Source organism: Dama dama, chromosome 12, assembly GCF_033118175.1.
Source record: "Dama dama isolate Ldn47 chromosome 12, ASM3311817v1, whole genome shotgun sequence".
Classification (NCBI taxonomy): domain Eukaryota; kingdom Metazoa; phylum Chordata; class Mammalia; order Artiodactyla; family Cervidae; genus Dama; species Dama dama.
This window is the reverse complement of record NC_083692.1, coordinates 71689768-71704573: the sequence shown is the minus strand read 5'-3', so window position 1 is coordinate 71704573 and position 14806 is coordinate 71689768. Positions and strand designations below refer to the sequence as shown.

At 41.4% G+C, this 14806-nt stretch overlaps 1 protein-coding gene across 5 annotated transcripts in view; it reads right to left on the bottom strand.

Moving 5' to 3' along the window:
• Positions 1-481: 481 nt before the first annotated feature.
• The window catches only part of LOC133066493 (neuroendocrine protein 7B2), an 83225-nt gene continuing 68900 nt past the window's right edge, over positions 482-14806 (bottom strand). For 2 of the 5 annotated variants that reach the window (XM_061157638.1, XM_061157637.1), the window contains 3 exons: positions 13857-13966; positions 6652-6705; positions 482-859 (listed from right to left, as the gene is read on the bottom strand). In XM_061157638.1, the coding sequence (XP_061013621.1) occupies positions 764-859; positions 6652-6705; positions 13857-13966 (260 nt within the window). In that variant the 3' untranslated portion in view covers positions 482-763. Of the gene's footprint in view, positions 860-1274; positions 1353-6651; positions 6706-13856; positions 13970-14806 lie in introns of all 5 variants that reach the window. The other 3 variants (XM_061157634.1, XM_061157635.1, XM_061157636.1) reach the window with 3 other exon arrangements.

The window sequence follows — 14806 nt, the reverse complement described above, 5'->3', positions numbered from 1 at the left end:
CTGAGTCTCAGTCCCACCATCTGTCAAATGGGAATGATAATACTGACTCCATATTTACTTCACAGTATTGTTGTTAAAATAAGATCATATTTGAGAGTTTGAGCTAGTAAGCAAAGAAATCATTCTTATAATGCTCTAAATTTAATTTTTTTTTATTTTCTTTTTTTTTATTATTATTGTTATTTTTTTTTTGGTCATACATTGATATAAATTTAATTTTTTAATTAATTTTTTTTAATTTAAAAAATTTAGAGCCTCAAATTTTTAAAAATTCACATACCTGTGCTTGCACATTTATTAAGATGTACCCAAGTGAAATGTGTCAGCCCCTCCTCCTGGATACCGTCTCCTTCACTGGTGTGTAACAGTGCATAAGGGCTGACTGAACTGCATAATAAAAATCAAATGCCAGCTTTTTATAGTCTTGGCCAAAACAGTGCTCCCCAAAACATCATTTTAAATTGCAAGAAATCAGAGGACATTTCATTCATTTGCTTTTTATTGTTGTTGACACATACACTTCAATTTTAATGCTCACTGCAGATCCACATTTAAAGGGGAAAAAAGGCTCTTACCCTAATTTAGCAGGAAGCAGAGCTATCGGCATGAAGGACAACACAATACCAAAATACGTTTCCTTTTCGTCCATACTTATCTAAATTAGAAACATGCTTCCCTTCACAGGGGCTCTAACAACACACGGGCAGAAGCAGTACCAAGGCGGTCTAGCAGGTCACATGAATTTCCACACTGCGTCTTCACTTTACTCTGCGTCCTTATCTTCATCTGAAAAATGGGGGACTGACTTCTTTGCAACAACATTGTCCAGTCTCTGTCCTTGTAGATATGGATTGACACTCTGGAAAATATATAATGGTTTAGAATCACACGTGAATATCAGATACAGACATCTCACAGAAGAGGTGAACAGAACTCTTTCTCACCTGTTGGGTTAACTAGGTAACAGTGGAGCCTGCCACCTACCAAATGATGGCTTCGGTGCACGAATCAATGCCTCAGTGGCCAGAGAAACACTGACTGACAGATGTGTCTAATTATGTCTTTCACACAACTGTTTCACACAACTCATTATCAGGTGCAGCTTGGTCCCACTCCCTTTTTTGGAATAAAGATTTGAAGTGAACCAGCTAATAAACCCTCACTATTAACAGATACAAAGTCTCACATGAAACAGAATTAAATCATTTGACAAGAAGAATGTTCTAAAGAAGAGGACAGAATGGAGCCAAATGGGAAGAGTGGTCCGAGATTACCTGCTGCTGTGACTGACTCTTCCAAAGCAGCCTTCCACTTAAAGAGGACTCCTCAAGGGCTCTAGTTTTCACTGTCGCCTTCTCTCAGTCAAATTCAAAAGCCGAAGGAAAGGAAATTATACAGAAAGCTTCTGTATTTATTATTACTTTTTAGGATGTATAAAATGGTGATATTTTGTTTTTAAATTTTTTTATTGTAGTATAGCTAACTAACAACTTAGCTTCAGGTGTACGGCAAATACATATATCCACTCTTTTTTTTTTTTTAAAGATTCTCTTCCCATATAGGCCATTACAGAGTACTGAGTAGAGCTTCCTGTGCTATAGAGCAGGTTCTTACTAGTTACTTATTTTATATATACTAATGTGTATAGTGAAAATTGCTCAGTCATGTCCGATTCTTTGTGACCCCATAGACTATACAATCCATGGAATTCTCCAGGCCAGAATACTGGAGTGGGTAGCCATTCCCTTCTCCAGGGGATCCTCCTGAACCCAGGTCTCCCACATTGCAGGTGGGTTCTTTATCAGCTGAGCCAGCAGGGAAGCATCATGTGTATATGTCAGTCCCAATTTATTCTGTCTCCCCCTTAGCCCCTGGTAACTGTAAGTTTGTTATCTACATCTGTGACTCCAATCTACAGAGGTATTACCTCATCGGTCAGAATGGTCATCAAAAATCTACAAACACTAAATGCTGGAGAGGGTGTGGAAAAAAGGGAACCCTCTTACACTGTTGATAGGAATGTAAATTGGTACATCCACTATGGAGAACAGTATGGAGGGTCCTTAAAAAAAACTAAAAATAGAACTATCATATGATCCAGCAATCTACTGTTGGGCATATACCCAGAGAAAAGCATAATTTGAATAGATACATGCACTCCAAAGTTCATTACAGCACTATTTACAATAGCAGGACATGGAAGCAACCTAAACATCCATCAACAGAGGAATGGATAAAGATGTGGTACATACATACAATGGAATATTATTTAGCTATAAAAAAGAACAAAATAATGCCATTTGCAGCAACATGGATGAACCTAGAGATTGTCATACTGAGTGAAGCAAGTCAGACACATAAAGACAAATGACACATGATGTTGTTTATATGTGAAATCAAAAAAATAGTGCAAATGAACTTATTTACATAACTCCTTTATTTTTGACTCAAGACTCCACTGTCTGAAATTCTTTTCAGCTGTTGGTATTCTGAATGAGTCAATGTTTTTCCATTCATTCTTTATTTTATATCTATTTTCTGAGGTTTGGATTTGAACTAGGAATTGGAGTTTTATAACAGTATTTAGCAAGCAGACAAAAATTCAAGTTTTGAAAGGTATTTGTTTATTGACGTTGTCTTCCAATAACTAAACACAAATATAAGAAAGAACTGTAGTTACAACATATCTGCAATCCCATGGCACCTCTAAGCCCCACGGATGAATGGAGGCATTTCACAGGGGGTCTCTCTTGCCCATGGGACATTGCCTGCTATGACTTTTGAGCAGACATTCTCCTAAACAGAAGGCCTGGAATCTGAGTTTAGTATTTAAAAATGTACTTCCACATTCTGATAGGTAAAAGTATGAATGATGAAAGGCCCAACTTATCCTGCAAAAATGCATCATAAACAAGCTGAGAATTACAAAGTATGCAATGTTCTCATTGATCTGAAAAGTGGTATGTCACCAAATAACAGTACTTTGCTGGGAAGCATCTTTAAAATATTTTAAATAACTACTTTTTTATATTAGGAATTGTCAACTAGAATGGCCTGGCTTAACCCAGAGAATCATTTCAGAATCTCTGGCTAGGTGGAGCACATATGGACTGAAAAAGTATATTCAGTACTATAAATATTTTTTATTTTTTTTTAGTAAAAATATATTCTGAAATTTCTAACATATTTAAAAGGATATGAGATATTCATTTAAAAATATTTTTTCTAAGCTATGTTCTTTAATGTGATTTTGGAGCATTTAAAAAAAATTGATATTGACATATAGCTGATTAACAATGATGTGATAGTATTTCAGGTGGTGAGCAAAAGGACTCAGTCATACATATACATGCATCCCTTCATGATAGTCATGTTTATCAAATACAGGAATAAAGGGCTGACAAACTCTTTAAATAAGATGAATAGTAGATCTCAAATATTAACAAGATATCTCCTAAGAATTAAAAATTTGAAGCCATTTAAAAGGTCATTTATTGACCTTTCCTTCTTGAAGCAACTAGGAATTCAACTGGATTTGAGCAAATTTAGAAAGCTACATAAAACCACCCAAGGCTCTGTTGTAATTCTGGGGAGAAGCCATCCTGGTAAGGGACTGTCATGAGAGCAAGTCCTTCTGCCCAGACCTAGGCTATAACAAATGAAGCAGGCAATGAAGGAACTGAATTAATGAGGAAGTAAAAGGAGCAATCACTTGAAGTTCTTTGATAAATGTCTGAGTACTGAATCCTACATACAAGGTTAATAATAATGATGACGTGTGTGCATACTGTTTCTCAGTTGTGTCTGACTTTTTGGTGATCCCATGGACTGTAGCCTGCAAGGCTCCTCTGTTCATGGGATTTCCCAGGCAAGAATACTGGAGTGGGTTGCCATTTCCTCCTTCAGGGGATCTTCCTGACCCAGGGATTGAATCCTCATCTCCTGCATCAGCAGGCATATTTTTTACCACTAAGCCACCAGGGAAGCCCAATAGTGATGATACTTAGTTTTAAATACCTTCTGAAGAACTCAAGGCACTTAGATATTTACCTTCTCCCTTGGGTGAGAGACTGGGTAGGTTACACAGTTGCTATTTCACAACTGATAGAACCATTGGGATTGGACCCCTGCCTCTGATGACCTTTGGAAACCCAAAGCAGATGCTGAGCTTCACTGGAGAAAGCCCTGATTTTTCATAACAGCAAGCCCATAATTTCTTCATATTGATTTGCATACTGGAAGGAGCGGTCAAAGTCATCAATCAAGATGGGAACATGATCTGAGGTCTGAAGACAAGGGAGATAAGTTCTGTTTCTCCTCCAGACCTGAGAGGGCCCTGGTTTATGACATGGGCATGGATCTTTGTAGATATCTGAGAATAGGAAGAACTTGATACCTCTGGGTCAAAGTGACCCTATTTTCATAAATTCTCAGCCTTTCCTATGTGGAGTAAGATGAAGCCAAAGCAAAATCCTTTATAACATGTGTCCTAGCCAAACTGAGTTTTGGTCATCACCAGTCTCATATAAAAATGACCTAAATCATGACCTGCAGTCATTAACCAAGGCAGGCCAGGAGGAATAGTGAGCCAGGAAGTAGAGACAATTAAAGCTTCATGCTAAGATACCCATTTCAGTATGGTCATTGTTCTTATTTGGAAATGCCCTTATTGTACCATGGGGAGACATTCAAGCCATCTTACTGGTAAATTATATGTATTCTGAGCTCCTGGAATAGAATTTCTTGATGTTCTCTCAAGACCACATTACACCCTTCAGACCTTCCCTGCCACCATCTACCACTGGAGACTGTAATCATCCAAGAGAAATCTCTGAATAACCCGATTAACTCTCTGAACATCTGTTTCCAAAGCAAAGCTTTGCTTCTTGAATAGAAAACTGGCCATGGGTCTTCTGTATTTTGTCAGGCAGCACAGGGGCTGCCTTTCTGTTCTGGGGGCCTGAGGAATTAATGCTGAGTCCAGAAAACCTACACCTCTTCAAGCATTCTGACTAGATTTGGCAAAACTATTCAGAAAGGCCACAATGACCACTGTCCAAACTCCCCAATTTTGTCAGGATCCAGGTACTTCCTATTCTAAATACATAGTCAGGGGCCTTGCGTGTATGGTTTGGTTTGTATATTTTAACTAAGATGGTTACTATCTGGCAGCATTTTACTATGGAATAAGCAGACTTTAACTTTTAAAATCTGATTTAAAAAAAGAAAAAAGCAGGTGGGACTTCTCTGGTGGTCTGGTGATTGAGACTCCATGCTGCCAATGTTGTAGGCAGAAGCGGGTTGTGGCAGGGGCACAGGTTCGATGCCTGGAGGGGGAACTAAGATCCCACATGCTGTTTAGTGCTGCCAAAATTTTGCTTTTAAATGGCAGGTGGCCAGGCAGTTTTGTCTAAAAAGGCACCAACCACCAGCCACTTGTTCAGTCTCAACACCATCAAACACATTGGAAGCCCAGAGTCAAGTGACATCAGCTTTGAAAGAGGAATCACTATAGTGGCTAAATGAACAGCGCCTAGGGCAGCCCTGGGATGGTGAATAACTAGCCCTGCAAATGCCAGTCAGTAAACAAATAAAATGGATCTAGTAGATTTTTACATCCATCTGGCCGGACCAAGAAAAAAAGTATGCAGAAGGAATGAGATTTGTTCATGTCATCTTTTGCCCTACACTTCTTCAAAATTATTGCCTGGAGCAGGCAGTTCAACACTTCCTGGTACTTGGTTTGAGTTTTTATGTAATTGATGCAGATGGATGTGTGGCCTATAGATCCTTTGAGGAAGGACATACACTCCTATGCTCCCCACATCCCTATCTACACCCACGGGTGAAATGCAATTGGCTTTTTATGAGTGCAGTGATGGTGGTGGATTTGCCACAAAACTTACTGTGCCAGATGAATAACCAACAAGGACCTACTGTATAGCACAGGGAAGTCTGCTCAGTGTTATGTGGCAGCCTAGATGGGAGGGGATTTTGGGGAAGAATAGCTACATGCATATGTATGGCTGAGTCCCTTTGCTGTCCATCTGAAACAATCACAGCATTGTATAGTAACGCCTGTACTCCAATACAAAATAAAAATCAAAGTTAAAAAAAATTAAGCTTGTCCAGTGGGAAAGGATGGGGGAAGAGATGGGAGGAAGGGATAGTTAGGGAGTTTGGGAAGGTCATGTACACACTGCTATATTTAAAATGAATAACCAACAAGGACCTACTGTATAGCACAGGGAACTCTGCTCAGTGTTATGTGGCAGCCTGGATGGGAGGGGATTTTCGGGCAGAATGGATACATGTGTACCTATGGCTGAGTCCCTCTGCTGTCTGCCCGGCACTATCACAACATGGTACAGTAATGGCTATACTCTGATACAAAATAAAAAGATTAAAAAAGAACTTGGTGTGCCACTAAAAATTACATGCTAAAGTCTAGAGAAGACACAACAGAAACCAAGGGCAGACTTTCTAGGCACGGTTCCTGTCACCAGGGACCACTGTTCAGCCTCGCCCCCATGCAGGACTGTACGTGTAAGGACTCTGCTACTTTCTGACCTCCCAAGGGTAACAGCCTGTCAACTGCCCCACTCAGAAAGCTCTCGGCATCCCCCAGCCTCGCAGCCAGTCAGACATTACCCTCCGCTTGCGTCTCTGTCCTCCCTTCATCTTCTCATAAAGGAGCTTCTTGTTCTGGAGTCAAGAGAAAAGAAAACACAAATGCAGAAGTATGGATCACATTTGGTCAATGGGCTATTATATCCTTGGTGTGTCCCCCTGGATATTTGCATACACATATTTTGGAAACAAAACCAGATGAAAGGAGTGTCGTGTCAGAAAGACAGACCACAAGAGAAAAGCTGGTGTTGTCCAGCTTTTAATAAAGTTCTCTGCGATGCCCCAAGGCACACCCATGTCATCAACAATCATATAAATCAGAAAATACGACATTCTAACACACAAGGGGCACTGGAGACCCATCTCCTCACTTTGAATAGCCTTTGTTTAAAGCAAACAGTTTTATCTTATTTTACTTTAGTATCTAACTCCCTTTTTATGAGCTGTACACATAAACTGTTCTCTAGAGGAGTGTCTGACTATTAGCAACAATCCTCTATGTAAATAAACGAGACATCCGACTTCTGCAACCCTTCCCCTTGTGGCTTGAGTCAGTGTCCTCAGTCAAGACAATCGGAAAACCATTTGGTCTATAACATTTTTAATAGAGTGAACCTTTTAAAAACTGCCAAAAATCTTCTTGGCAGAAGAAAAGCTATGTTGCTGAGGGGGGTGCAGGACAGGCACTGTTAACACAGTTTGTATAAGTGTTTCCACATATTTCTGGATTTCAAACACATAGTGGATTTAAATGAGCTCTAGAATATCACATGCATGTTGAATATATTTCCCTTCTATTGGGATTATAAGAGACAGGACACTTAACCTGAAGAGAGGAAATGGGGAACTGGGGGCGTTCTCAAGTTGTTCGCTTTTTTAAAAAACTTTTTATCAGAAGGGAGATAATATATAAAAGAGGTGATTCATCTTACTCTAAAATACCCTGACATTGATTTTTTAAAAGAAGAAGATGACAGAGTTCTGGTAAGGAACAAGTTTATACAACCCTTGTATCTTCTGAGCTGTTTGGATATCAAGTTCTTTTTTTCATGGTAGATTTGGAAATGAAAATGACAAATACCAAGAACGAGGTCAGAATTTTCATGTTCATTAAAATCTACTCCACCCACAATTTACAATGTGTATCTCTTGCCCAACCTCAACTATGCACTGAGGCCGTGCCAGAGAGTCAAGGAGCCTCCACAGCCCCAAAGATCGGTCCTGGCCGCAGCCTGAAGCTCATGCTCACTTGGAGAATTGATGAGTTTCATCTCAGAAGGGAGAAAAGTACAGATCATTCACTCGAGGAATGAGGGTACTGCTGTAAGGCTCATTTCTGCTGTCTGTGCTTGCCTTTCTGTAGATGGAACAATTCCTGGTGAAAGAGAAGGTCCTGGGAATTCATGCCAAAGCTGGGGACAGGGGTTAGGAGATAGGGGGCCATGAAAGAGGCTTCTGTGAATCACTGGGATCAGCTGCCTGAGCGGGAGGGAGGGCACAGGGCCCTCGAGCTGGTACCATGGGGTGGGACAGCCAGCCAGCCATGGTTGAGGTCCACTGTGCCACCAACAGGGTAAAGACAGCAGCATCTTAGTTACTCCCCTTTAGAAGGCCAGGGTTATACTCATAAGAGCCTTCATTCAAAGAGAAAAGGAAAGGTACTGAAGCCTTCCTCTCAAAGATGGTCCCTGTGTTTCCCTAAGAGTGCAGGTTAGGATGAGCCAGATGCTTTCCCACCCCTGCCTGCCAGTGATCTTGGCATTCCTGATGAGCCCTGCTATTGTATGGATTTGAAGGCAGGGATTGACAGGTCTCCTGTGGGTGAAAGAAGTACAGAAAGCCGATGAGAAGAGACCAGCTCCCCTCCTGACACCCATTCCCTGTAGATAGGGTGGGGAGGGGGAGCAGTGAGCCTGTTTTCCATGTGAGTAGCAGGTCTGAGTTCACAAAGAGGGCTTTCCATTGTGCCATCAAGATTTTGGACAACTGCCCAGATCTTGGTTTCAAATTCCATTCCTAAATGGAACCAGGGAGGCTTCTTGGAGAAATGTCTGATTCCAGAGCTAGGGCAGGGAAAGTATAAGGATGAATGAAGTTGGGATATCTAATTGGGCCAGAAAGTAAGGAAGTGCTCAAAAAGTGATGAGACATCGTGAAAGGAAAGAAAAGCCAGCCTGCAGAGACTCCCACTGGCTGAATCTAGGACAGTTTGAACAGCAAAACAAATAATAATAGGAAACAATGAATCTATACTGATAAAAAATTTTTTTAAAAGTGGGGGAACAGGGGAAACTCTTGCTTAGAATAGAATGCCAACCAAGAAATGCCGAAAGAATAGTAACATTTTAAAATAAATCACCATTTTAAAACTACCATAGTTATCATTATTCTGGCGAGTGCCATCAGTGGATATTAAAATTGTTAGTTGAAAGTGTAACAGGGACAGAATATTCATACAGTCTTGAAGTAAATCCCCAACCTAGATAGCATATTAAAAAGCAGAGACATTACTTTGCCAACAAAGGTCCATCTAGTCAAGGCTATGGTTTTTCCAGTGGTCATGTATGGATGTGAGAGTTGGACTGTGAAGAAAGCTGAGGGCCGAAAAAATGATGCTTTTGAACAGTGGTGTTGGAGAAGACTCTTGAGAGTCCCTTGGACTGCAAGGAGATCCAACCAGTCCATCCTAAAGGAGATTAGTCCTGGGTATTCATTGGAAGGACTGATGTTGAAGCTGAAACTCCAATACTTTGGCCACCTGATGCGAAGAGTTGACTCATTGGAAAAGACCCTGATGCTGGGAGGGATTGGGGGCAGGAGGAGAAGGGGATGAAAGAGGATGAGATGGTTGGATGGCATCACCAACTCGATGGACATGAGTCTGAGTAAACTCCGGGAGTTGGTGATGGACAGGGAGGCCTGGTGTGCTGGGATTCATGGGGTCGCAAAGAGTTGGACACGACTGAGTGACTGAACTGAACTGAAGTAAATCCCCACAGATTAATTATTAATTTCAAAGGGAAAAATAGTAACTTTACACTGGAGAAAACTGGCAGACACCACTTTGCCCAAGTCACCACCAACTCTGGGATAAACTGGCTTCAGTCATTTCCTGAGGGAAACACTAAGAACATATCAGAAAGGCACAGCTCATGACTAAGGACATGGAAACATGAGAGAAACCCAAACTCAAGAGCATCTGACTCTTCAGACACAATGAGGGCGTGAAAGACAGGGAAAGGCAGAGGGTCCTGTGCCTCATTTCTCCCATGGCTCAGGTTCAAGGCTCAGTTCAGCTGCATCCGGTTAAGGAGGGAGCCTCTAGTCACCCAAGCTGCTGGTGAAAAGATGTGAAAAGCACTTGGAAAGGAGAAACATTTGCTTTTCAAGGCAACTTCGTCCCAAGTGAGTAATACTCAGTAACGAATGTGTGAAGGAGGGGTTGGCTGACATCCATGGTAGCCAGCCTTTGTCTATGGCGGCTCCAGGTGACACATCATCTGAAAGACAACCAGTTGTAGACAGGACTCGACAGAACCACTGTACAGGACACATGATAAGCGCTGAGCCATGGAAAGAAAAGGAATTTATCCAGTTTTTAGAGAACTCCTAGAGTCCAGTGTTCTGGTTCAAATCCCAGTTCTGTCAATGATCAGCTCCGTGGGGTTAGGCAGGCCTTTTAAACTCCCTCTTCATGCATCCCTGCTTAGTCGCTTCAGTCATGTCCGACTCTTTGCGACCCTATGGACTAGAGCCCACCAGGCTCCTCTGTCCATGGGATTCTCCAGGCAAGAATACTGGAGTGAGCTGCCATGCCCTCTTCCAGGGAATTTTCCAACCCAGGGATCAAACCTGCATTTCTTACGTCTCCTGCATTGGCAGGTGAGTTCCTTTCCACTAGTGCTACCCAGGAAGCCCTTAAACTCCCTAAGCCTGTATTTTCTCATCTGTAAAATGAGCATGATAGGGAAGGCAGACTGAATGAAATTAATTCACGTATTTAGCACAGTGTCTGGCACACAGTATGTGCTCAACAAATATAACTACTTACTGTCTTATTATAAAATACAATGACTATTATCACCTTTGTATTCCCATCACTTAATGCAGGGCCTGGAAGGTATATGATATGCATTTAATAAATGTGTCTTGATGCATTAACAAAGAGAGAGAAATGCAGGAAATTAGACAGACGCTGATACTTATGTGAATCACTACTCAAGACTCAACTGAACTCCAGCTAATGTCAAACACAGGGAAACATTACTAGCAAAAAAAAAAAAAAAAAAAGGAATCAGGATCTTGTGTGTAGCTCTCTTGTGAAAGATGATCCCTTTGCTAATTTAAAAGACAGTGGAGCTTGAGACCATCATTCTTTATAAATGCTGAGGAAAGCTTGGGGACCCCAGCTTAGAAAAGCAAGACAGACTCAATTCATACTTCCACATGAAGTGGAACTCATGCTTGCCTGCTAGGTGGTAATGAGGAAATAAATGAAGGAAACAAGTTTAAACAGACACATAATTACAGGTGAGGAAAGTGTGTAAGCATTCTTCCTGCTCATTGATCTGTCATAGTCCTAAACTTCTAGTCTTTAGCTCCGATGTAGACAATGAACGGCAGTGACTCAAAGGAAAGAAGTCAGTATTGAAAGGAGGCAAAAACAATGAGATGGTGGCTGGCTTCATACCGGAGTGCTGGGAGTGAGTGGAACACGATGAGAGAAGTCTGTAAAGATTTTCTAGAAGAGGAGAGGAAAGTTGGCAAGAGAGAAGTTTCCATCTCTCTCACATCCTCAGTTGGGTTCTCTGCCCCCACTCAGACTGTCCTCCATCTTCCCCTTGCACCTGCCCCTCATTTCCAGACTAGCAGTCATGCACGGTAGATGGGTCACCCTAGAATCCAGTGCTGCCCCTTTTTAGCACCTTCGGCATCCTCAATGGTTACTATACAACTGGCCATGTGAGAGTCCTCAGTCCTGGAAGCCTTCCTTGACTATGTTCTTTCATCTCCCCCAGTAACTGCACCTGGCAGAGCTTGATCAGGAAGCTGATCCGTGCTGAGATAGGTTCATTTTAATCACATGCAATTTATCCCAAGTTGGTAAGCTCATTGAGACCAATATCATGTCAATGACTGCTGTAGATCGAGCACCTAGCCCAGTGCCTGGAACACCGCAGGCTCTGTCTGGTCCCTTGCTTCTGTTAGGTAGCACTTTTGCCCATCTCTTGTAGATTCCTTCCTAGTGCTCCTCTACGATCTACTCCTTCCTACTCTTCCTCTGCTCCTTTCTTCCCCTCCTACCTCCCTCTCTTCTTCCTTTCTTTTTAAAAAAGTTTCCTCAGAGGAAAAGTTCATACCATCAATTTCTTACAAACCTAACATAGCTCTTTTTACCTTCTCATGCTATGTTTATGCCATATACCAAACCTAGTCAGTTTCCTAGTTCCCTTTGAAATGTCTTGGATTCTTATAGCTTTAGTGAGATTCACTTAAATTCTCTGTGTTCACAGCCTTTGTAACTAGAATTATCTCCTTTATTTTTTTCCCACCTTTAGTTTCTTCTCTCTACATCTCCTCCTTCCCTATGCCACCAGAATAACTTTTATAGAAGACTTTCATGATTTTAGCCTCCTATTCAAGAACCTACAGATGGTTGCCTATTTAATTCAACATGTTTAAACCCTGCTAGTAGGCTTCAGGATGGCTCTGCAAATTCTCCCTAACTGCTTATGAAAAAGAAGAGAAATAGAAGAATGCATATTGGAGGAAGCAAAATTAACAGAGGGTATTGTTGCCTTGTCAATTTAAGACAGGAAACATGTGCATGTTGACAGGAGAGGGAATCAAACTCAATGCTTGGATGATACAAAAAGTGGAAGTGGTCATTAATGAGGAGGGACCTCTCTCTCTAAAACAATGTAAAAAGGAAGAGAGAGAGTTTAGTTCTGAGACCACAGTATTCCCAGTAAAGTAGGTAGCAAGTTGGCTGCCAGTGATGGAGACCTATAGCTGTAGATAGGTTTAGGCAGTTAGGAGTATCTGCTCATTCCTCATTCACTCACTCCTTCCACAGGTGTATTGACCACCTCTGTATATGTGAACTAAGCCTCCTTAGTAGTTTTCCACTTTGCTCACATGGCTTCTGCATTTGATTACATCATCCAAACCACAGGAAAACAGATCTATCTCCATTCAATTGTGATCTTGTTCAATTCATTATTCCAGTTAGTTGGGATCTTCTTGAATCCCAATTCTGTCATTCAGGGTTCTCCCTTCCAACTTTGTGTCTTTCTTTGAGAATCTGATAAGCATATGCTCTATAGCTTTTACTACAAACATTTATAAACATGTGGAGTGGGATATCGCTAAGACACAGAGGATACATGTGAAATTGCTCTCCCTCTTGACATGGACTCTTTAACAAGCTCCCTTTTGGTGATGTTTTCCTGCCTAGGTTGTAACTCTCCACCTCTTCCAACAGGATATCATGAAAGAGCTCATCAAATACTTTGCTAAAGTCTAAACGCACCATGCTCACTTCATTTCCCTCATCAAGCTGGAAAGTAAATGAATAATGCTGGCAAGTGGAAGAATATAATTAGATCGACAAGACTTGTTTTTAGCAAACCTGTGCCAAGTGGTCATGATTTTGCTTTCCAAGTGCGTATAAACAATTTCCTTAACTGGCAGTTGTAGGTTCTTGCCATTGATGGCAAGTTCACTGCCACATATTTTGGAATTTTTCTTCTCTTTCCATAAAGCAGAACTGTATGTCTGTTTCTCAGTTTCTGGCATGGTTTTCCTTTAGTTCTGCAGAGATCACTTCCCTCAGTCTAGGGGGGAAATCTGCAAATTTTCTTAGTATCCTTTTTTTTTAAAACAGAAGTTTCATATACTTCCTGTAAGAGGTGAATAAAACACTGGTGAGATTTTAGGACGTATTATGACACAGATTATGGAGCAGACCAGAGTAGAACCCTCTTGAGATTAGAGCTGATAAGATTGGTTCAGGTCACTGACTCTTCAAATGGGTTGGTATATTGTGCTCTAGGCAGTGAGTGTGGTTTGGAATTAAAAGTCCCTCTCAACTAGAGATTTCTGGAAAAAAAATCAGAGTCTAAACAATTTTCCTTCTCTCTCCCCACCCATATTGTTTCTCTCTGCCATCAGTACCTTCAGAGTACCAGAGCATAGGACCTACTAGCAATGAAGATTGGACTTACCCACTTGCCCAAGCCTGGATAGTCATGTTCTGGATCAAAAAGGTGCTGGTGTAACTGGAATTCTCGACTGAACTCTGCTGTGTCAGGGGTGTTTTCTAGACATCCATCATCTACTGCAAACAACAAAAGGTTTTTTGAGGAACAGCCAAGGATCTATTGTTATTCTAAGAGTTAATTTATTAAAAACAACTAGACATCCAAAGGTCAGAATGTATTCACATCAGTCATTCTAAATCAATATCCTTCTGGGATCTGCTCATCCCAGATTCCCATTCCTCTCCTACCCATGGCAGAGAATGGTTGGCTGCTCACCAAACCCACTTCCCATTCCCCATCGGCACATGGCTAATTTCCCAGCCTTGCTATGCAATCAGGTGGAGTCATATGCCTGGGTTTGTGCTGATGGAATGTGGGCAGAAGTGATGTATTCCACCTCCAAGCCTGGCCCATAAAAACCCTCTAAAGGACCCCCTCTCTTGCTCTCCCAACCCCACCCTCACCCCCAGCATCTGTTGGTCTGCTTGCTACATGTTGCCGACCAGGGCAACTGTGGATGTCAAGTGCAAAGATGAAAGATGGCAGTCTGGGTTGCTGAACCATCCACCTCCACAACACCCTCACCCATCTCTGGCAGGACTTCACACAAATGAGAAATAAACTTCTATTGTGTTAAGCCAGTGCTATTTTTTATCTGTCATAACAGCAATTATTTCCTTTACTGATACACTTCCATTCCACATGACTTACTCTGTTTTCTCTTGGGTGGCTCTTTAGAAATGATTTTGGCTTCTTGGAGAAAATCCATTATATAAGAAAAATAATTATTAGACAGAACTTGATGGTGTGTGTTGTAGTGGTAACAGGGTAAGCCTGGAGTCAGAAAGATAGACCCGAGCTCAGGGTTCAAACCTTAGCTCATGAGTGATAGACAGGGTTAGTTCCTTCAGAGA